The 24,525-nt window shown below is 44.0% G+C and overlaps 1 protein-coding gene across 1 annotated transcript; it reads left to right on the forward strand.

The window, feature by feature from the left end:
* The first annotated feature begins 3,248 nt into the window (after positions 1-3,248).
* On the forward strand, positions 3,249-24,524 carry LOC129859186 (clavesin-1-like). The gene is made up of 6 exons (XM_055928631.1): positions 3,249-3,879; positions 6,531-7,100; positions 7,489-7,663; positions 15,534-15,644; positions 16,182-16,414; positions 23,728-24,524. The coding sequence occupies exons 2-6, from the start codon at positions 6,712-6,714 to the stop codon at positions 23,807-23,809; spliced, it is 990 nt and encodes a 329-aa protein (XP_055784606.1). The 5' UTR covers positions 3,249-3,879; positions 6,531-6,711; the 3' UTR covers positions 23,810-24,524.
* Position 24,525: the final 1 nt, after the last annotated feature.

A 24,525-nucleotide genomic window follows, 5' to 3' on the forward strand; every position in this document is an offset into this window, starting at 1 on the left:
TGCAGCACTTCATTACTCTCCTTCTTGGTCAAATAGCCCTTACACAGCCTGGACATGTGTTGGGTCATTGTCCTGTTGAAAAACAGATGATAGTCCCACTAAGCGCAAACCAGATGGGATGGCATATCGCTGCAGAATACTGTTGTAGCCATTCTGGTTACGTGTGTCTTGAATTCTAAATAAATCACAGACAGTGTCACCAGCAAAGAACCCCCACACCATCACACTTCCTCCTCCATGCTTCACGGTGGGACCCACACATGGAGATGATCCATTCACCTACTCTGCGTCTCACAAAGACAAAAATCTCACATTTGGACTCCTCAGACCAAAAGACAGATTTCTTCCGGTCTAATGTCCATTACTCGTGTTTCTTAGCCCAAGCAAGCCTCTTATTATTATTGGTGTCCTTTAGTAGTGGTTTCTTTGCAGCAATTTGACCATGAAGGCCTGATTCACACAGTCTCCTCTGAACAGTTGATGTTGAGATGTGTCTGTTACTTGAACTCTGTGAAGCATTTATTTGGGCTGCAATTTCTGAGGCTGGTAACTCTAATGAACTCATCCTCTGCAGCAGAGGTAACTCTGGGTCTTTCTTTCCTGTGGCGGTCCTCGTGAGAGTCAGTTTCATCATAGTGTTTGATGGGTTTTGTGACTGCACTTGAAGAAACTTTCAATGTTCTTGAAATTTTCCGTATTGACTGACCTTCATGTTTTAAAGTAATGATAGACTGTAATTTCTCTTTGCTTATTTGAGCTGTTCTTGCCATAATATGGACTTGGTATTTTACCAAATAGGGCTATCTTCTGTATACCACCCCTACCTTGTCACAACACAACTGATTGGCTCAAACGCATTAAGAAGGAAAGAAATTCCACATATTAACATTTAACAAGTCACACCTGTTAATTGAAATGCATTCCAGGTGACTACCGCATGAAGCTGGTTGAGAGAATGCCAAGAGCGTACAAAGCTGTCGTCAAGGCAAAGGGTGGCTACTTTTCCGAATCTCAAAAATAAAATATATTTTCATTTGTTTAACACTTGTTTGGTTACTACATCATTCAATATGTGTTGTTTCATATTTTTGATGTCTTCACTATTTTTCTTCAACGTAGAAAATAGTAAAAATAAAGAAACACCCTGGAATGAGTATGTGTGTCCAAACTTTTGATTGGTACTGTATATTTAGCTATAACAAACAAGAAAAAACATGTATCATCTGCTGTAACAATACAGTAACTCAAAAACAACCTTCAAATGGCTACATCTTAGCTAGCTAGCTAGTCAATTGATAGGCAAACTGTGGCTAACAGTAGTTTGTTTACTAGCATAAAAATATGTCTACAAATGTGAATGAACCTTGATCGGTTTCAAAGTAACTTTTACCATTCCTAGAAAATATTTAGCATTGAAATGCTCTCATGTACAAACCTCTTTCCACAGTGAGCCTAATTTGAATCAGCTTATCTAATCATGATCATGATTCATGAATCATGATTCCACTCCACACAATTATGTCCCAGCATCCTCTAGGTTCAGGTTATCAATGGTCATAGTGAAGACTCTTCTCTCTGTGTCGTCATATAGTGCATATCTCCCTTTATAAGTCCATACTGGACTTTAATGAGAATTTCAATTCCATAATCTCCTTTAAAGAGGTACTTTGGGAATGCCTCAGAGTCCTGTTCACAAGTACAGTTGATGTGAGTGTTTCCTCCCTCCATACCTCTTCATGTGATGAACCCTGACCCCACTGACCCCAGCTACACAAGGAACACACAGAAACACATAAGGTCCCAATCAGATTATCAGTAATGTAACTTTGTCTCCAACGACATCCTCCAAACCATGGTGGTATGACAGAGTGACTTTCTTAACAGACATTTTCTGCACTTCAGGGTGTCACACTGAAACAAGCAGGGTCAGACACATTTTTTTTAATGAAATATATACAGTATATATTATATATACAGTATATATTAAATATGTAATAAATATATATAGATTTTTTTTACTGCAACGCCAACCACAGGAGCATTTAGGAGCCCGCTCTCAATGAGTGTAGACAGCCTGCTGCTGCAGCCTGTTTTTAAGCATTCTTATATTGGTAAGGTCAACTGCAAGGCTCAGGCTGCATAAGGCTTCCACTGCTACTCTATCAAACTGAACCAGAGCTGCTCATTTTGGACTCTATCCAACTCAATCTGTAATATTTATTTATTTATTTAACAACTCCCCCCTTTTGTTGAACATGTCAGTTTGTGTTGATGTTTTTTGTTGTTGTCAAACCCCCCCCCCAAAAAAAAAAAATATTAACAAAAAAATACACAAAGAAAAAGAGAACTTACCTTTGACTACCTCCAGTCTGATTTCTGTATCGATGTCTGTCAAGGTTCTCCTCACTGTGCACCAGTATGCCCCAGCATCTTCTAGGGTCAGGTTGGTGACATTTAAAATGAATAATCTTCTCTTTGTGTCACCATACAGAGAGAACCCGCCTTTCTCAGTGTGGCAAACACCACATTGAGTTTTAACTACAGTATCAGAGTAGTTCTAGTAGTTATCTTACCCACGGCCATAGTAGCACCTGATCTCTGCCTCTCCTCCCTCGTATCCAGATGCAAAGATCCCAACCATAATAGACACACTCCCCACAGCAGCTGGAGAGAGATCACAAGTTCACATCAGGCACACAACTGCCCTTTAGTTACTAGCTGGTTCAGCACAAAGAACAATAAGTGAAAAGCAACAGCAAATCGAATGTGTTTAGCAACTGACAGTGTCCATTCAGTATTCTTCAAATAAGCTTTACTGTATGCTCTGTAGGTATGATGATGGACTCACCAGAGAGGAGGCCAAGGAGCACACTTTGAAGACTTTTCATGATGAACTGCTGCCCTCAGTTTGCCTAAAATGACTTTAAGCTGCTGTCTCCTGTATCTCACCAGTTAGGGTTAAGGTACTCGTACTTCTTCTTAGTTAGAGTAGGTTTCAAGAAATAAAATCCTATTTTGAAAAATGGCACGTTTGAAGTCTATTTGGAATTGACTTCATTTAAATGAAATTGACCCTAACTCATGATTAGATCTATATGGTCCCTAGTAGACTAACCTATCCTATATACTTTAATAAAGTATAGTATGCTTATTCTGGCATTTTACAATAGGCTATAATAAGTTGCATTAGGCCTAGTGAAAAGGCAAAGATTATAGGCTTATTTGTCAAATGTGAAAAAAAATCCACTGTGCTTGAACTGGACATGGGATGCGATGCGCGAGTCCTTCAGAAACCATATTCTAACCAACTGGGCGCAATTGCCGAGAACGGAACTGATGGAGACTACGTACATGTTTTATTGGAGACTTGAAAAGACCAATTGGATGAGAATAGCCTATGGTTTACGTCGTGAGAATGGTGTGATACTTTGCGGCACACGGAATTAAGCACCGCGGGGTGATTCCCCACCTCTGTGAGTCTCCATCACTATATGTTCTCAGTTTGTCTCGTATTCGTCCTCCAGGCAGAGTGCGTACAACCCTCATCGAAGCAGACCCAGCCGCGCATGGCCGCCAATCTGTTCCGTTTATGGGGCACAGCATCCTTTCAGGCAGCCTACACCGTAGAATACATTCAGACAACGCAGTCCTTTAGGCTACAGGATTTCAAATATTTTTTTTACTTGATAGCCTTTCAATGAAATATTATATTTTTCTTTATTTACGTTTTCCTTGCCAACTGGATAAAAATAGGCTATATATTATTTATTGAAACCCCTTTATGGCCAGTATTTATAAATATCAATGGAATGATACTTCTGCTGTGCAGTCCTGCGCTTCATCGGATACCTGGCTGGTTTTACAGGGCGTGGTGTTCATGTAAGTATTTCATTTATTTCAATGTGGATTTATAGCATTTGTATATAAAAAGTGTTTATCAATATGTGGCAGGTTTTCTTTGGGGTATATGGCAGTTCGTCCTGATTCACATTGCGGTCGGTGCGGTACGTCATGTAACGCAATTAATCCGTGAACGGCAGATGGAATAGGACTTTATGTTATTGAGCAATGCCATAATATTTGGCATGTTATTCACAATTGTATCTCTGAATAGCAACGGAGATGAGGTAATATTTCATAAATAAATAAACAGGGAGAGGCCCTCTCAGCGTTTGACCCGTAATTGGTGAGCGTCACTGTCACCGAGAACCTGCTTGGACCAGCAGGCAATCTAATGTAATGGCATTCGATTGGCTATGTCAGTCTTGCTAAGTCAAATGTAAAATTTAAATAAATAGCAAATAACACCATTGTGATTTTATTTCCGATTGTGATTATTACTATTAAATAATAATTATATTAATAACCTCGGTATACAGTGCATTCGGAAAGTATTCAGACCCCTTGACTTTTTCCACATTTTGTTATTTTACAGCCTTATTCAAATATGGGTTAAATAAAATCCTCAAATCTACACACAATACCCCATAATGAGAAAGTTTTATAAATGTATAAAAAATAGTTAAAAAACAGAAATACTTTGTTACATAAGTATTCAGACCCTTTGCTATGAGCCTCAAAATTGCGCTTAGGTGCATGCTGTTTCTACAACTTGATTGGACATGATTTGGTAAGGCACACGTGTGTCTATATGAGGTCCCACAGTTGACAGTGCCTGTCAGATCAAAAACTAAGCCATGAGGTCGAAGGAATTGTCCGTAGAGCTCTAAGACAGGATTGTGTTGAGGCATAGATCTGTGGAAGGGTACCAAAACGTTCCTGCAGCATTGAAGGTCCGTAAGAACACAGTGGCCTCCATCATTCCTAAATGGAAGAAGTTTGGAACCACCAAGACTCTTCCTAGAGCTGGCCGCCCGGCCAAACTGAGCAATCGAGGGAGAAGGGCCTTGGCCAGGGAGGTGACCAAGAACCCGATGGTCACTCTGACAGAGCTCCAGAGTTCCTCTGTGGAGATGGGAGAACCTTCCAGAAGGACAACCATCTCTGCAGCACTCCACCAATCAGGCCTATATGGTAGAATGGCCAGATGGAAGCTACTCCTCAGTAAAAGGCACATGACAGCCCGCTTGGAGTTTGCCAAAAGGCACCTAAAGGGAAATACGATTCTCTGGTCTGATGAAACCAAGATTAAACTCTTTGGCCTGAATGCCAAGCATCACGTCTGGAGGATCCCAGGCACCGCTCATCACCTGGCCAATACCATCCATACGGTGAAGCATGGTGGTGGCAGTATCATGATGTGGGAATGTTTTTCAGTGGCAGGGACTGGGAGACTAGTCGGGATCGAGGAAAAGATGAACAGAGCAAAGTACTGAGGTATCCTTGATGAAAACCTGCCCCAAAGCGCTCAGGACCTCAGATTGGGGGCAAAGGTCACCTTCCAACAGGACAATGACTCTAAGCACACAGCCAAGACAACGCAGGAGTGGCTTCGGCACAAGTCTCTGAATGTCCTTGAGTGGCCCAGGCAGAGCTCAGACTTGAACGCGATCAAACATCTCTGGAGAGACCTGAAAATAGCTGTGCAGCAACGCTCCCCATCCAACCTAACAGAGCTCGAGAGGATCTGCAGAGAAGAACTGGAGAAACTCCCCAAATACAGGTGTGCCAAGCTTGTAGTGTCATACCCAAGGAGACTCGAGGCTGTAATTGCTGCCAAAGGTACTTTTTTATTTCAGTTTCTTCTTCTTATTATTATTTTTTAAACATTTCTAAACCTGTTTTTGATTTGCCATTATGGGGTATTGTGTGTAGATTAATGAGGAAAACAAACAATTTAATATATTTTAGAATAAGGCTGTAATGTAACAAAATGTGCAAAAAGTGAAGGTGTCTGAATACTTTCCGAATGCACTGTATTTTCATAATATTTGGGTTTTTCACAGTGCAAAATCCATAGCTGGTAGGCTTATTGTTGGTTGGGAAAATGTACTGCCTGTTATATTTGAACTCTGACCTGATGACCATGCACAAGAAAATGTAGCTCATGGGTTTGTCCATGATGTCAGCAATACCCGCCTTCCCAACTTGAACAGTGTATGTTGTTGAACTGGTCAGCCCTTATGCATTTCCCAAACCAGGGCCCTGTTCGACTACTTTAAAAATGTAACCTTTCTTTGTCCCTTCCTTGGAACATTTACTGATCTGACCTGATTGGATCTGTGATAGATATGAAGTGGAACAAATGTTTTCTCCTATCCAGTTGTGTTGGATCAGTGCTTAGCCAATTGGATTTATTAGGATCCCCATTAGCCGACGCCAAAGGTGACAGCTAGTCTTACTGAGGTCCGACATATAACGAAAAAGACATTACAGACAAAATACTTTACAATTTACATACATTTAAACACATGAACATGTAATGTGTGTGCATCAATCAGTTACACATACATGTCAGTACATACACACAACAAGTAGGCCTACTCTAAAGAAGAGAAGAAGGAAGGATGAATGTTTTTAGTCTTCTGGTGGACCAGTTACTCTAAATCTTCCATATCTTTTCTTCATAGGCTAAACACTACAGGTGACACAGTTCAGGAGGTGGTGTACTGGAGAGACGCGTGTGCCGGTGAGACGCCGCCAAAAATGTACAGAACAGAAATCAAGACTGTTTACTAAGGAGATCTCTACAATAATATTTAGCCAAAACCCAGATATAGAGAGAGTGTGAACTTGACTAAAGCCAAAAAAATGACTCACTTGCAAGCGGGCCTGAGCTCCGAGACCACAGAGAAAGCTCGCCAGGAGCTCAACGAGAACCCTGACACCCTCCATGCGGACATCCAGCAGGTGCGCGACATGATCGTGACGCGGCCCGACATTGGCTTTCTGCGCACGGATGACGACTTCATCCTGAGGTTTCTGCGGGCGCGCAAGTTCAACCAGGCAGAGACCTTCCGGCTCCTGGCCCAGTATTTTCAATTCCGCCAGCAGAACCTGGACATGTTCCAGAGCTTCAAGGTTGACGACCCGGGAATCAAGAGGGCTCTGATGGACGGCTTCCCAGGTGTCCTGGAGACCCTGGATCAGCATGGCAGGAAGATACTCATCCTATTTGCTTCCAACTGGGACCAGGGAAGGTGAGTGCATAGATATTTTAGTAGGCACATTTGTCTCACTGAAATGGCTTCTTTGTTGTAATTGTTTCATTAATCAAGTAAACAATTGTACTGTAGCTACTGATCGATACTGATTTGATAGAATACTTAAAACATTTAAATTTGAAACTAAACAGTGAAACAACAACCACTCTCTTGCCCAAAGACTTTACTCCGGCCCTTTTCTGGCCCACTCAATGGTCAGACCCAGCAGACCCGGGACAGAAATAATTGAATTATTGTAATAGTCTTGATACAGAACAGTGCTGGATTGTCCTGGATTGAATTATTGTAATAGTCTTGATACAGAACAGTGCTGGATTGTTCTGCATTGTATCCCAATCTGATGTATCTTTCTCTCTCTGTGAAGGAGCTCTTTCACAGACATCCTCCGAGCAATCCTCCTCTCCCTGGAGGTTCTCATAGAGAACCAAGAACTCCAGATCAACGGCTTCATCTTGATCATCGACTGGAGTAACTTCTCCTTCAAGCAGGCATCCAAGCTCACGCCCAACATTCTCAAACTGGCAATCGAAGGCCTGCAGGTAGGCGTGACCAGGGTTGTGTTCAGTATACATTAAACAGAACAAAACGGTCTGAAACAGAGTGAGGCGCTACAGTATCTGAACATGTCCAATAAGAAATGCTACATTTCATGTTGCTATGACGTGCCCTAATGATCACCACCCAGCACTGACTGGGTTGAATCGACCCAAAGCAGATAAATGTAGCTAAGTAATCAGCATTAAGGTGAATTAGATCATGGTTGAATTGTGCAATTGGATTGTACTCTCTTACCTCTATAATTGGTTAGCTTTAGAGAGAAAATGTGGAAAGTGATGGGTATCATCAGCACCTATTGTCCTGATCATATAAGTGCCTGTTCTGAATGTTGAAATGAAGATGGATTTTATGGTTTAATGTGTCTCTATGCTCTGGTCTGAATATTCAACCCAAGTCTATTCCACTGGATTTTTGGACAATTGCAATTTGACACATGCAATATGTGGAGCCATCACACCACATATGGCCGATTCTACAGTTAACGTTTTTATTGCATCATTTCAGGGTCCTTCTTTATCAGTTCTAAGGACAGATATAAATAGACAGTATTCTGCCTTGCAGTGCATATGACTACCAGTAAATAAAGATTACTCGATAATATGACGATAGTAGGCCTACATAAAGATGGGATGTCCTGTTGCTAAGTAACAAGGTAAAGCACAGTGGTTAGTGTATGCCCTGATCTCAAATGCTATGCTACTCAGACACTGAGTGATGTGGACACATTATATGGGCCGATCAGCAAGCAGACAGTGGAGATATCAGGGAATATGCTTTTTTGTCTGAATTTCATTACACAATTGTGTTGTGTAATAGAAACACCAAATGCTTATGGCTTATGAGGGAATTATTTAGCAATGGCAATAAGTCAGAGACTGTACAATCAACTGGGTAGTAGTTTACCTCTTTGCATAAAACTATACTGAACAAAAGTATAAACAACATGCAACAATTTCTAAGATTTCACTGAGTTACAGTTCATATAAGGAAATCAGCCAATTGAAATAAGTTCTATATGGATTTCACATGACTGGGAATACAGATATGCATCTGTTAGTCACAGATCCTTGCGACATGGGGCTGTGCATTATCATGCTGAAACATGAGGTGATGGAGGAAGATGAATGGCACGACAATGGGCCTCAGGATCTCATCGCGGTATCTCTGTGTATTCAAATTGCCATCGATAAAATACAATTGTGTTCGTTGTCCATAGCTTATGCCTGCCCATACCATAACCCCATTGCCACCATGGGGAACTCTGTTAACAACGTTGACATCAGCAACCGCTCGCCAACACGACTGTACTGATCACGATGGGAGACAGAGAACTGGTTTCAAGCGCAGGGCGCAGCAGGTGTTTATTATAAAGGACCACAGGAGGAGGCAGGTAGCTGGGACCAGGGGCAGGCAGAAGGTTATACACAGGGGGTCCGTAAAGGCAACAGTACAGGCAGGGAAAAGACTAGTAACGTAGTCCGGGAGATCAGGCTGTCACGTTCCTGACCTATTTCTGTTAGTTTGTTGTATGTGTTAGTTGGTCAGGACGTGAGTTTGGGTGGGCATTCTATGTTTTCTGTTTCTATGTTGGTTTATGGGTTGCCTGGTATGGCTCTTAATTAGAGGCAGGTGTTTGGCGTTCCTCTAATTAAGAGTCATATTTAGGTAGGTTGTTTCACAGTGTTCGTGGTGGGTGGTTGTCTCCTGTGTCTGTGTTTGTCGCACCATACGGGACTGTTCGGTTTGTTTTGTTCATCGTCATTTTTATGTGTAGGCTATTTTCCCTGTTCGTGCGTTCTTCGTGTTTATGTGAGTCCGTTGTCCAGGTCTGTCTACACCGTTTGTTGTTTTTGTTAGTTTAGTCAAGTTCGTGTTTTCGTGTTTTTCTTTAATAAATCATGTCTTCAAACTCCGCTGCATTTTGGTTCAATCCCTGCTCCTCCTCATCGGATGAAGAGGAGGAGGAAACCGTTACAGAACCACCCACCGATCCAGAACCAAGCGGCGTGAAGTTGAGCAGTGGCCTGCTACACAGGAATCATGGACTTGGGAGGAAGTATTGGAGGGTAAAGGACACTGGGCTCACATTGGGGAATATCGCCGCGCTCGTGAGGAGATGGAGGCAGCGAGAGCCCAAGAGCGGTGGTATGAGGAGGCAGCAATGAGACGTGGCTGGAAGCCCGAGAGGAGACCCCAAAAATTTCTTGGGGGGGGCTAAGAGGTAGTGGGCCGAGGGCAGGTAGGAGACCTGCGCCCACTTCCCAGGCTTACCGTGGAGAGCGGGAGTACGGGCAGACGCTGTGTTACGCAGTAGAGCGCACGGTGTCTCCTGTACGAGTGCATAGCCCAGTGCGGGTTATTCCACCTCCCCGCACTGGTAGGGCTAGATTGGGCATTGAGCCAGGTGTCATGAGGCCGGCTCAACCCGTCTGGTCTCCAGTGCGTCTCCTCGGGCCGGCTTACATGGCACCAGCCTTACGCATGGTGTCCCCGGTTCGCCTACATAGCCCGGTGCGGGTTATTCCACCTCCCCGCACTGGTCGGGCGACGGGGAGCATTCAACCAGGTAAGGTTGGGCAGGCTCGGTGCTCAAGGGAGCCAGTACGCCTTCACGGTCCGGTATTTCCGGCACTACCTCCCCGCCCCAGCCCAGTACCACCAGTGCCTACACTACGCACCAGGCTTCCAGTGCGTTTTCAGAGCCCTGTTCCTCCTCCACGCACTCTCCCTATGGTGCGTGTCTCCAGCCCAGTGCCTCCAGTTCCGGCACCGCGCACTAAGCCACCTGTGCGTCTCCTAAGTCCTGTGCACACTGTTGTTTCTCCCCGCACTCGTCCTGAGGTGCGTGCCCTCAGTCCGGTACCACGCACCAGGCATATAGTGCGCTTCGAGAGGTCAGTGTGCCCTGTCCCTGCTCCCCGCACTAGGCTTGAAGTGCGTGTCCCCAGTCAGGTGCCTCCAGTTCCGGCACCACGCACCAAGCCTACAGTGTGTCTCAGCCGGCCAGAGTCTGCCGTCTGCCCAACGGCGCATGAACTGCCTGTCTGCCATGAGCCTGCAAAGCTGCCCGTCTGCCATGAGCCTACAGAGCCTTCCGCCAGACAAGAGCAGCCAAAGCCTTCCGCCAGACAGGAGCAGTCTGAGCCATCCGTCTCCGCAGCGCCATCTGAGCCATCCGTCACCCCAGCGCCGTCTGAGCCATCCGTCTCCCCAGCGCCGTCTGAGCCATCCGTCTGTCCCGAGCCATTAGAGCCGCCCGTCTGTCCCGAGCCGTCAGAGCCGATAGTCAGTCAGGAGCCGCTAGAGCCAGTCGTCAGTCAGGATCTGCCAGAGCCGCCAACCAGACAGGATCTGCCAGAGCCGCCAACCAGACAGGATCTGCCAGAGCCGCCAACCAGACAGGATCTGCCAGAGCCGCCAACCAGACAGGATCTGCCAGAGCCGCCAACCAGACAGGATCTGCCAGAGCCGTCAGTGAGCCATGAGCGTCCAGAGCCGTCAGCCAGCCATGAGCGTCCAGAGCCGTCAGCCAGCCATGAGTGTCCAGAGCCGTCAGCCAGCCATGAGCGTCCAGAGACGTCAGCCAGCCATGAGCGTCCAGAGCCGTCAGCCAGTCATGAGCTGTCCCTCAGCCCAGAGCGGCTATTTATTCAGAACTGCCCCTCAGTCCAGAGCTGTCTCTCTGTCCGGAGCTGCCTTTCAGTCCGGAGTTGCCCCTCTATCCTGAGCTACCTCTCTATCCCGAGTTACCTCGCTATCCTGATCTATCCCTCTGTTCTGAGCTATCCCTCTGTCCTGAGCTATCCCTCTGTCCCGGTGCTGCCCCTGGTGTCGATGTTACCAAAAGAAGTTAGTGGATGTAAGATGAGGGTGGTCAGTCATAGGGGGAAATGTAAGCTGGGATTGACTATGGTGGGGTGGGGACCTCGCCCGGAGCCTGAGCCACCACAGTGGTCAGATGCCCACCCAGACCCTCCCCTAGACTTTGTGCTGGTGCGACCGGAGTTCGCACCTTATGGGGGGGATTATGTCACGTTCCTGACCTATTTCTGTTAGTTTGTTGTATGTGTTAGTTGGTCAGGACGTGAGTTTGGGTGGGCATTCTATGTTTTCTGTTTCTATGTTGGTTTATGGGTTGCCTGGTATGGCTCTTAATTAGAGGCAGGTGTTTGGCGTTCCTCTAATTAAGAGTCATATTTAGGTAGGTTGTTTCACAGTGTTCGTGGTGGGTGGTTGTCTCCTGTGTCTGTGTTTGTCGCACCATACGGGACTGTTCGGTTTGTTTTGTTCATCGTCATTTTTATGTGTAGGCTATTTTCCCTGTTCGTGCGTTCTTCGTGTTTATGTGAGTCCGTCGTCCAGGTCTGTCTACACCGTTTGTTGTTTTTGTTAGTTTAGTCAAGTTCGTGTTTTCGTGTTTTTCTTTAATAAATCATGTCTTCAAACTCCGCTGCATTTTGGTTCAATCCCTGCTCCTCCTCATCGGATGAAGAGGAGGAGGAAAACCGTTACACAGGCAATGGGTTGATAACAGGAAATCCAATAGGCTAAAGTACAGGCAGGGAATAGGCAAAAGGCGTCGTTAGTGAGGCAGGCAAAAATGATCATACACATGAGGATTAAATTACGCGGAAAAACAGAGCTCCGAATGGAAGTGTGTCACAAAACAAACAATACCTCACAATGACGGGGTGCAAAGAACTGAACTAAATAGTGTGTGATACTGACATACAGGTGTGTGAACAGGTGATCAGAATTCAGGTGATTGGGATCTGGAGAGTGAGATGCGTTCAGGGGATCTACGTGTTTGAGAGTGTAAGTTGGAAGCAGACATTACAACGACACAATACACGCTACGCTGTCTGTCATCTGCCCGGTACAGTTGAAACCGGGATTCATCCGTGAAGAGCACACCTCTCCAGCATGCCAGTGGCCATCAAAGGCGAGCATTTGCCCACTGGAGTCAGTGACGACGCCGTACTGCAGTCAGGTCAAGACCCTGGTGAGTAAGAAAAGCACGCAGATGAGCTTCCCTGAGACGGTTTCTGACAGTTTGTTCAGAAATCTTTATGTTGTGCAAACCCACAATTTCATCAGCTGTCCAGATGTCTGGTCTCAGACAATCCTGCAGGTGAAGAAACTGGATGTGGAGGTCCTGGGCTGGCATAGTTACACATGGTCTGCGGTTGTTAGGCCGGTTGGACGTACTGCCGAATTCTCTAAGACCATGTTGAAGCAGCTTAAATCAAATTAAATACAATTTTATTGGTCACATACACATGGTTAGCAGATGTTATTGCGAGTGCAGCGAAATGCTTGTGCTTCTAGTTCCGATGGTGCAGTAATATCTAACAAGTAATCTAACACATTCACAACAACTACCTGACACACACAAATTTAAGTAAAGGGATGGAATAAGAATATATACATATAAATATATGGATGAGCGATGACCGAGCGGATAAGGCAAGACGCAATAGATGGTATAAAATACAGTATATACACGAGATGAGTAATGCAAGATATGTAAACATTATTCAAGTGGCATTTATTAAAGTGGCCAATGATTTCAAGTCTGTATGTAGGCAGCAGCCTCTCTGTGTTAGTGATGGCTGTTTAACAGTCTGATGGCCTTGAGATAGAGGCTGTTTTTCAGTCTCTCGGTCCCAGCTTTGATGCACCTGCACTGACCTCGCCTTCTGGATGGTAGCGGGGTGAACATGCAGTGGCTTGGGTGGTTGTTGTCCTTGATGATCTTTTTGGCCTTGCTGTGCTGTAGGTGTCCTGGAGGGCAGGTACTTTGCGCCCGGTGATGCATTGTGCAGATCACACCACCCTCTGGAGAGCCTTGCGGTTGTGGGTGGTGCAATTGCCGTGCCAGGTGATGATACAGCCCGACAGGATGCTCTCAATTGTACATCTGTAAAAGTTTGTGAGGGTTTTAGGTGACAAGGCAAGTTTCTTCAGCCTCCTGAGGTTGAAGAGGCCTTGTTGCGCCTTCTTCACCACACCATCTGTGTGGGTGGACCATTTCAGTTTGTCCGTGATGTGTACACCAAGGAACTTAACACTTTCCACCTTCTCCACTGCTGTCCCGTGGATGGGGGGGGGGGGGGGGGGGGGGGTGCTCCCTCTGCTGTTTCCTGAAGTCCACGATCATCAACTTTGTTGATGTTGAGTGAGAGGTTGTTTTCCTGACACCACACTCCGAGTGCCCTCACCTCCTCCCTGTAGGTTGTCTTGTCGTTGTTGGTAATCAAGCCCACTACTGTTGTGTCGTATGCAAACTTAATGATTGAGTTGGCGTGCATGGCCACGCAGTCATGGGTGAAGAAAGAGTACAGGAGGGGTCTGAGCACGCACCCTTGCTCAGACTGTCCGCAAAAGGCTGAGAGAGGCTGGACTGAGGGCTTGTAGGCCTGTTGTAAGGCAGGTCCTCACCAGACATCACTGGCAACAACGTCACCTATGGGCACAACCCACCATTGCTGGACCAGACAGGACTGGCAAAAAGTGCTGTTCACTGACGAGTCGCGGTTTTGTCTCACCAGGGGTGATGGTCGGATTCGCGTTTATCATCGAAGGAATGAGCGTTACACCGAGGCCTGTACTCTGGAGCGGGATCGATTTGGTTTGTTGTCATTGCAGGCAATCTCAACGCTGTGCGTTACAGGGAAGACATCCTCCTCCCTCATGTGGTACCCTTCCTGCAGGCTCATCCTGACATGACCCTCCAGCATGACAATGCCACCAGCCATACTGCTCGTTCTGTGCGTGATTTCCTGCAAGACAGGAATGTCAGTGTTCTGCCATGGCCAGCGAAGAGCCCGGATCTCAATCCCATTGAGCACGTCTGGGACCTATTGGATCGGAGGGAGAGGGCTAGGGCCATTCCCTCCAGAAATGTCCGGGAACTTGCAGGTGCCTTGGTGGAAGAGTGGGGTAACATCTCACAGCAAGAATTGGCTAACTGGTGCAGTCCATGAGGAGGAGATGCACTGCAGTACTTAATGCAGCTGGTGGCCACACCAGATACTGACTGTTACTTTTGATTTTGAACCCCCTTTGTTCAGGGACACATTATTCAATATCTGTTAGTCACATGTCTGTGGAACTTGTTCAGTTTATGTCTCAGTTGTTGAATCTTGTTATGGTCATACAAATATTTACACATGTTAAGTTTGCTGAAAATAAACGCAGTTGACAGTGAGAGGACGTTTCATTTTTGCTGAGTCTCTGTTTAAAAAAAAAACGCTTTCACAAAATGAAATCTTGCGAGACTCATAATCTGCTGAATGATTCAGCCTTTGTCTTAATAACTGACCCATAAGCCTTGTATTTACATGGTTTTGTCATGGGGATTGCATTGTTGATGCTACACCGCAATCGTTAAAGGTGTCGATTACAAGGGTGGAAGGGGCATCCCCAAGCAATGCACTGTAGCAGTATTGCACACTGTAGATGGCCAGCAGAGTTTTAAACAGCAACGGAAATCCTCCTAATCAGTATCTTGGAAGCTCTGTCATGATCTTGCGCTGCTCCCCTTTGTCCCTTTTGCTGCAGGGTACTGTACTGTTCTGTCCAAACACCTCTTCAATAAAATAATGAATACCATTTAATTTAGCTATAACGATAGAGAAGGACAGAGGAACTGGCTTAGCCTACCATTTCACCATATTATTTTATATTAAGATTTTAACTTTTTTAAAATTATTATGCTATGGTATTTCAAGTCTCTATTGTAACTAAAATAATAGAGTTCAAAGCAAGTAGAGTTAATGAAACAACCTATGAAATCATACTTTACTTGAGTATAACTCAACCTATATTCCCCTCCCTACTTCCCTACAGGACAGCTTCCCTGCTCGCTTCGGTGGGATCCATTTTGTGAACCAGCCCTGGTATATCCACGCCATGTACACCATCATCAAGCCTTTCCTCAAGGACAAGACTAGGAAAAGGGTAATTGTCTTTTTCACTACTTCAGTTACATTCTCTGTGCCCTACCATTTTCTCTCCACCCCTTTGTAACTGTTGCAGTCATATTGAGTGGTTAAGCTCAGGGCTGGTAGAGGTGGAACACTACTGAGCTGACAAAGCCAGATAGAGAGATGTCATTAAATATCTTTGCTAGTTGAATAAAATGTAAGTTTACACAAAGGGGATATATCATTTAGTCAGCATTTATAGAGCTAAGACGTAGTAGGAGTATTTGAGATTCACATATTTTGGGGTAGTTTCAACCTAATATTTTCCTCAGGATAGTGCAGGTTAGATTAATGGGAAAACGAAAAGATATTTTGTAATACAGCTTCTAGCGTCAAATGTTTGAAGGGGTGTCTGATGACACTGGTTAAAAATAAGAAGTAAGAGAGTTATGAAACGTATTGGCCAGGGCTCCCTTGAATAAATGTGAACACCAGATAAATAAATACATTAAATAAACAAATGTGAATACAAATTTAAATAAATCAGATTTTTTAAAATTCTTCCCAACAGATTTTCCTCCACGGGAACAACCTCAACAGTTTACACCAGCTTATCCTACCCGATTGTCTGCCGTCCGAGTTCGGTGGCACGCTGCCGCCCTATGACATGGGCATCTGGGCACGGACCCTCTTAGGGCCCAACTACAACGACGAGACGGAGTACACACTCACCTACGACGCCCTCCATGTCAAAGGGAGCTATGGTGGCGGAGATAAGGAATGTGCCAACAAACTTATGAAAAGGTGAGCTACAGAAAAGGTTGCAAAATTCCAGGAATTTTTCTGATGGAAAATATCCATCGGAATATATGGGATTTGGGGGGATATAAAAGAATTTGGGTAATATTCCCCTTTTTTGCAACACTAGCTATAGTATAGTAATGCAAGAAGTTAACAAAAAGCGAAACAGAAAGTTAGAGAACACAAACGGATCAATCCAGTGTCTCGCTGACATTCTTCTTCATTAGTATCGACCGATTGTTTGAAGTCTGCCAGAGCAATTACGCAGTCCACAGACTTTCAGATAATGACCTCTATGGGGCTGACCACTGACCAGTGGCTAGTGTGAATCCTCAGAAATACCAATTTTAGTCTGAGGTGATCATTAGGCCTGAGTCTTGCCCACTACTGTCCACCAAACAGCTCACTCAGTCAGAGAGCCACTACAGTTTGACATTCACCCCCCCAGCTAAAAAAAGACATTCCTTTTAGGTTCAGAGCTATTCGAAATTGTACCCTTTTACAAGTTAAAGGTTTATCTATAAGAGACTGAACATGAAAACAGTATACAGTATTGTAGATGGATTCTTTGTCCTCAAGCAAAGGGGAAGGTCAGAGAGAGAGAGAGAGAGAGGGAGAGAGCGAGAGAGAGAGCAGTCATTAAAATAGACAAACCTCCTCCACGGTAGCAGGCCGCATGCACTACTCTCTTCCTCTGCAATCAACAGAAAGTCATGTAGGATCAGGTCTCAGGAGAGCAGGCTTCTCGGAATTGATATAATTAAAAAAGCACTTAAGAGACCCTCTCATTGACCCCGGCCAGTGTCTGCTCCAATCCCAGGGATCCCCAGTCTCATTTGTTTGCCACGCTCCCACTAATTAGGAGCCTAACCCAGGGGACAGCATCTGGAGGGGACGGGCCTAGATGGGGGATTGGGGCAGAGAGCATGAACCTCCCTCTCATGATGGATAGGATAGATGAGGACTCCATCTATGTGGCCAAGCTTTAAAGTCAAAATTGACTATATTGTGAAAGTGTATGAGTACAGAAAGTATCTTTGAGGTCTTAGTTAAAGGTTAGAGGTAGGCACATGGTCAGGAGTATGGTTGAGTTTAGGGTTCATTTTCAAATCAGATTTTTTTTGTTGATATCTTGTCGTACTGGTGATAGTGACAACCATCGATAAGGGATACTGGGAACGCTTGTGTGTTATTGGTCATCTGAGATAGTCCTCAGAGCATCCAGTGAAGAAATACCAGCCGTGATTGTTGACATGTCATGAACCTACTGATGGCCATGATCGGATGGCTAAGGCAGATTATAGACAATTGGGTCGATTGTGGGTTTGTTGAATATTCTTAGTGTTTAGTGTTGTATCAGATCAAGTAGGTTGCATTAGCCTTTGATTGCTGCTGTTTCACTTCAGTGTGGAGTAGGGCTGGGCGGTAAACCGTACTTTACTAAACTTCTAAGATAATTCATAAAAATCCAAATAACTTCACAGATCTTCATTGTAAAGGGTTTTAACACTGTTTCCCATGCTTGTTCAGTGAACCATAAACAATTAGTGAACATGCACCTGTGGAACAGTCGGTAAGACACTAACAGCTTACAGATGGTTGGCAATTAAGTTCACAGTTATTAAAACTTAGGACACTAAAGAAGCCTTTCTACTGACTCTGAAAAACACCAAAAGAAAGATGCCCAGGGTCCCTGCTCATCTGCATGAACGTGCCTTAGGCATGCTGCAAGGAGGCATGAGGACTACAGATGTGGCCAGGACAATAAATTTCAATGTCCATACTGTGAGACACCTAAGACAGCGCTACAGGAAGACAGGACGGACAGCTGATCACCCTCGCAGTGGCAGACCACGTGTAACACCTGCACAGGATCGATACATCCGAACATCACACCTGCGGGACAGGTACAGGATGGCAACAACAACTGCCCGAGTTACACCAGGAACGCACAATCCCTCCATCAGTGCTCAGACTGTCCGCAATAGGATGAGAGAAGCTGGACTGAGGGCTTGTAGGCCTGTTGTAAGGCAGGTCCTCACCAGACATCACTGGCAACAACGTTGCCTATGGGCACAAACCCACCATCGCTGGACCAGACAGGACTGGCAAAAAGTGCTGTTCACTGACGAGTCGCGGTTTTGTCTCACCAGAGGTGATGGTCGGATTTGCGTTTATCGTTGAAGCAATGAGCGTTACACCGAGGCCTGTACTCTGGAGCGGGATCGATTTGGAGGTGGAGGGTTCGTCATGATCTGGGGTGGTGTATCACAGCATCATCGGACTGAGTTTGTTGTCATTGCAGGCAATCTCAACGATGTGCGTTACAGGGAAGACATCCTCCTCCCTCATGTGGTACCCTTCCTGCAGGCTCATCCTGACATGACCCTCCAGCATGACAATGCCACCAGCCATACTGCTCGTTCTGTGCGTGATTTCCTGCAAGACAGGAATGTCAGTGTTCTGCCATGGCCAGCGAAGAACCCGGATCTCAATCCTATTGAGCACGTCTGGGGCCTGTTGGATCGGAGGGTGAGGGCTAGGGCCATTCCCCCCAGAAATGTCCGGGAACTTGCAGGTGCCTTGGTGGAAGAGTGGGGTAACATTTCACAGCAAGAACTGGCAAATCTGGTGCAAAGCTGGTGGCCACGCCAGATACTGACTGTTACTTGGTCTGTTACATGTCTGTGGAACTTGTTCAATTTATGTCTCAGTTGTTGAATCTTGTTATGTTCATACAAATATTTACACATGTTAAGTTTGCTGAAAATAAACACAGTTGACAGTGAGAGGACGTTTCTTTTTTTGCTGAGTTTATATACCGGTATTGATGCACGGACCGGTTTGGTTTTTACTTGACCTTCTATAACGGTATTTGAATGTTTGGTTTGTTAAATGTGATACGCCGTGTGTAACGTCCATTTGCATAGTTCACTCCGCTACTTGAGTCATCCCTCTCCACTCTCTCCATGCCATTTTCAATAGACCTAGTCCCACCCCGTCACTCAAGGAGCGCAGTCGTTGACCATGAGACACGTTCGTTCAGTCTGCATGGTCAATGCAGCACATGCAACAATGTTGTTTCCACTTTGATCTTAATATAAATCCACAAGCGTTCTATAATTATAATATTAGTTTGCAAACAGCTAGTTTGTATTTTCTTAGCAAGTTAAGCTAAATAGTGTTAGCCACTAATGCTAATCACTAGTTAGCTGGCTAACTAGCTAATAAAAGTACTGAGTCAGAGCAAACGTAGCTAGCTTATACAGCCCTTATACCAGTGCTGGTGGAGGCCTAAATCAGCATGTTGTTTGTGCAACAGTATCCTCGAAATCAAAGAGGAATAGGAAAAGCATGAATATGTTGGCTACATGAATAAAGATTTAATGTAGCCAAAGATTATAGGGTCCCCTAGGAAACACTGAACATCACTTTGGTTCCTACCCCACATTTTCATTCGTTGTCATGTCAAACAACACTGTATTCAAAGTAGCCACTATTATTTATATTTTAACTATAGAATTAGAATTTATATTATAGAATTTCCTCTTTTGTTCTCTATTGCTACTCAAGCAAGTGGGATTCTACCAACTTTGCACTACTCTTACATGGAACCCAAACCGGCTGCGCGCGTGCGCCATCTAGCGTCATCGCGCATACATTTATTTTGTCCCCCCACACCAAACGCGATCACGACACAGAGGTTAAAATATCAAAACAAACTCTGAACCAATTATATTAAAAGCATTAAACATTTATGGCAATTTAGCTAGTTAGCTTGCACTTGCTAGCTAATTTATCCTATTTAGCTAGCTTGCTATTGCTAGCTAATTTGTCCTGGGATATAAACATTGAGTTGTTATTTTACCTGAAATGCACAAGGTCCTCTACTCCGACAATTAAACCACACATAAAACGGTCAACCGAATCGTTTCTAGTCATCTCTCTTCCTTCCAGGCCTTTTCTTCTCTTGACTTTATATTGCGATTGGCAACTTTCATAAATTAGGTGCATTACTGCCAGTGACCTCGTTCGTCTTTCAGTCACCCACGTGGGTATAACCAATGAGGATATGGCACGTGGGTACCTGCTTCTATAAACCAATGAGGAGATGGCAGAGGCAGGACTTACAGCGCGATCTGCTTCAGAAATAGAACTGATTTCTATTTTAGCCCTTGGCAACCCAGACGCGCGCAATAATTGAATAACATAGATTTCTGAATTTATTTTGCCATGCTCGCGCACGCGACGCGACGGTGTAGTCAGCCTGTTAGGGCAACATACAGTATATCCATTGTTTTTTCTCTCTCCAAAATTGCTCAAGCTCAATACATTTGGTTGGGGATCATTGTTGGACAGCAATATTCAAACAATGTCTTTGATTTTCAAGCAGATCTAAGTCAGGACTGTGACTAGACCATTCAGGAACACTCAATACCTCTTGGAACGCAATTCTGGAATTAACATTTATTTAATTGTCCCGAGGAAAAATAAAACACTATCCCAGGGTTAGGTATCCAGAAGACTGAGACAGGGTTTCTTCAGGCTTCGCTTCTGGGCTTTCCTCAGACTTTTTAACCCATAACAGGATGCCTCCACCACAATACTTGAAAATACAGAGGATCAACAACATTGCATTCACTATACATTACTGGCCTGTATGACAAAGTGAAAAGAAGGAAGCCTTTGTTAAAAAATCCACTCCAAATCAACCATTCGGTTTGCCACAAGGCCGTTGAGTAATACTGCAAGACAACATCAATGCAAAAAGTGAAATCTAAGCAAGCCTAAATATCTCATATTGATTGATAATTCACATTATTATTTTTTCTTATCAAGCTAAATTATCTAACATCAATGGCATGTAATTCAACTCATTTTAATCTAAAAAAGGCTTAATACATGTAATTTATCTAATTTCAAGATATTTTTCCAGATATTTTACCTTAATCATTAATCAAAGTAAAATATTTGGAAAATGTAATTGAAAGGTGTGAAGACATACGCAATAAAGACATTTTAGATTTTTGATGAATTATGAATTAGGAGAATATTATAGAATGTTTCTTTATTTTTGAAAATGTGGAGTAGGTTGTGTAGATCGGTAGGAAAAAATCTAATTTAATCCCTTAGATTTAATTTTAAAGCAGCAAAATGTGTAGACTTTCACTAGGTACTGTATGTAGTATAGAATTACAGTTCCATATACATGATCTGTGAAGCATCTATAGTGAAAAAATATATAAACGCTACACGCAAAAATTTCAACGATTTTACTGAATTACAGTTCATATAAAGAAATAAAAAATAAATTCATTAGGCCCTAATCTATGGATTTCACATGATTGGGCAGGGGCGCAGCCAGTGGGTGGGCCTGGGAGGGCATAGACCCACCCACTGGGGAGCCAGGCCCAGCCAATGTTTTTCCCCACAAAAGGGCTTTATTACAGACAGAAATACTCAGTTTTATCAGCTGTCCGTGTGGCTGGTCTCAGATGATCCCGCAGATGAAGAAGCCAGATGTGGTCCTGGGCTGGCGTGGTTACACATGGTCTGCGGTTGTGACGTTGGAGGCGGTTTATGCTAGAGAAATATCATTCAATTCCCTGGCAACAGCTCTGGTGGACATTCCTGCAGTCAGCATGCCAATTAGACGCTCCCTCAACTTGAGACGTCTGTAGCATTGTGTTGTGAGACAAAATTGCACATTTTAGAGTGGCCTTTTATTGTCCCCAGCACAAGGTGCATCTGTGTAATGATCATACTGTTTAATCAGCTTCTTGATATGTCACACCTGTTAGGTGGATGGATTGTCTTGGTGAAGGAGCAATCCTCACTAACAGGGATATAAACACATTTCTGCACAAAATAAGAGAAATAAGCTTTTTGTGAATGTGGAAAATATCTGAGATCTTTTATTTCAGCTCATTAAACATGGGACCAACACTTTACATGTTGTGTTAATATTTTTGTCCAGTATACAGTATGTACGCCTGGTAAATGGTTTATGGAGGCTTCATTAAGGCTAATGAGCTATACATTATGAAAAATCTGAATTGGGAACTTTCACTGGCATATAAGCATTTCATTTTGAAAGTTGCATACATGTGCACTAAGTATACTAAATATTAGGAATCCCTTTCTAATATTGAGCTGCACCCCCCCCCCCCCCATTTCGCCCTCAGAACAGCCTCAATTCGTTGGGGCATGGACTCCACATGGTGTCAAAAGTATTTTGAATAGGAATACTGGCCCATGTTGACTCCAATGCTTCCCACATTTCTGTCAAGGAAACTGTTGAGCATCAAAAACCTACTACCATACCCTGTTCAATGGCACTTTTGTCTTGCCTTACACCCTCTGAATGGCACACAAACAATCCATGTCTCAATTGTCTCAAGACTTAAAAAGCCTTATTTAACCTGCCCCCCCCCCCTTCATCTACACTGACTGAAGTGACATCAATAAGGGATCATAGCTTTCACCTGGATTTACCTGGTCAGTCTGTCATGGAATGAATACATGTTCTTAATGTTTTGTATACTCAATGTATATATTTGAAGCAACATTTGAATGGGTAATCATGCAATGCAATGCAAAACTCATCATCACATCAAATCTGAAAGATATTAAACCAAGCTAAATTTGGAATATCTAAATCTCAGTAGACAGAAGGACATGTTTGTGCCACTGTCTCTTTCCTTAGCAGAGTGAGCTCTGGGTAGGCTCCATTTTCATCTGCTGGTGATTTTAATCGGTGGGCTTACAAGGGGAGATGAGGGGAGGGGAGCGCTAAGCTCCCCCACTGGTGTTAAAGCGCTCTAAAAAGCACAGCACAGAGCAGGGAATCAGGGATTTAGTCTAGCCTTATCCCCATTGGATTGCCCACCTCAGCTGGACTGTTGAGCTCATCTTTAATGGACCAGTCATAACCTAGCATATTATGAGTACTTCCTGGTAGCTAAATGAGACAATAACACAGGGAGGCTTTGTGTTGACGCATGGACATGAGTTGAGAGGAGTATTATGTCATGCATTTCACCATTGGTAGTCAAATGTGTTTTTAGGATATTAAAGTGTGCTATTTTCCTAATCTGGATTACCCCCCCAAATGGTTGGTTCTCAGTTTATGTTTAGACATAGTAAGAGGGGTGATCCATGTTCAGTCTTGTAATGTATTAGAACCGCATCATGACCACAGATACTGTATGACTAGTTCTCTCTTTGGTCAATATTTCACTGGTCCCTGCTAATCGTTCTCCATTATACTGCTGATAGTAATTAACATCTCTTACTGTTGTTGTTGTTTAACTCAGGTCCGAGTCAGCCGTGGAGCCGGGTACCCTACGGCAAGCTGACAGGGACAACACGGCACAGCCACTCCTGGCTCTGGACTGATCACTCCGATCCGTCCACATTGTATCCAAAGCACTCTAATTTGGATTCCAACTCCACTGACTCCAAAACCCTAAACTGAACTTTGAGAAAGTCAAAAACGCAGGCACTGACCCAAAATGGAGACTAAACCCTTGTTCACATGGAGCTGCTGTACTGAAACCCTCTCATCTCTTGACTGTGAGCCAGTGCCAGTTTCAGTTCAGGCCCTTCAAAAGCTGTGCCATCCACTTTCACTGGCAAAACTATAGGTCACCAGCCATCCAAATCAATGCCGATAAAAGTAGAATGATTAAACTAATGTTTGTTTTAAACAGTACCACTAGGAAACACTGACTGGCCGAGTTAAATGTCCAAAAGCCCCGCAAACAGAATGCCAAACTACTGTATCTTACTGTTTTAGGGGCTGTTGTTTCTATGAAAGTCAATATATTTCAAGATTGTATATTTATCAGGGCTACTGCACTATCAGTGTGACCTCCATCGAACCAAAATGTATTTAAGTCAACTTTAAAAGAATGTATAGGAAATGTATTTTAAGTTATGTGTCGTGTTCATTACGTGTGTGTGTTAGTGTCTCGGTGTGTGTGTGTTCAGGTTGTCATCGAAAATCACACAACGGAGTATAATTTCAAATGAGATTAATCACATTATTGTTACACTATACAAATGAAGCTACCTATGTAAATAAACACAACTTTCTGTTTATATCACTTGAC

Source organism: Salvelinus fontinalis, chromosome 7, assembly GCF_029448725.1.
Source record: "Salvelinus fontinalis isolate EN_2023a chromosome 7, ASM2944872v1, whole genome shotgun sequence".
NCBI classification, from domain to species: domain Eukaryota; kingdom Metazoa; phylum Chordata; class Actinopteri; order Salmoniformes; family Salmonidae; genus Salvelinus; species Salvelinus fontinalis.

Bases quoted from the DNA above. Each gene is read 5' to 3' on its own strand.
- LOC129859186 (XM_055928631.1), top strand. From the start codon at position 6,712: ATGACTCACTTGCAAGCGGGCCTGAGCTCCGAGACCACAGAGAAAGCT. The intron at 7,664-15,533 runs GTAGGCGTGACC...ACTTCCCTACAG, and splicing joins TGGCAATCGAAGGCCTGCAG to GACAGCTTCCCTGCTCGCTT. The intron at 15,645-16,181 runs GTAATTGTCTTT...TCTTCCCAACAG, and splicing joins AGGACAAGACTAGGAAAAGG to ATTTTCCTCCACGGGAACAA.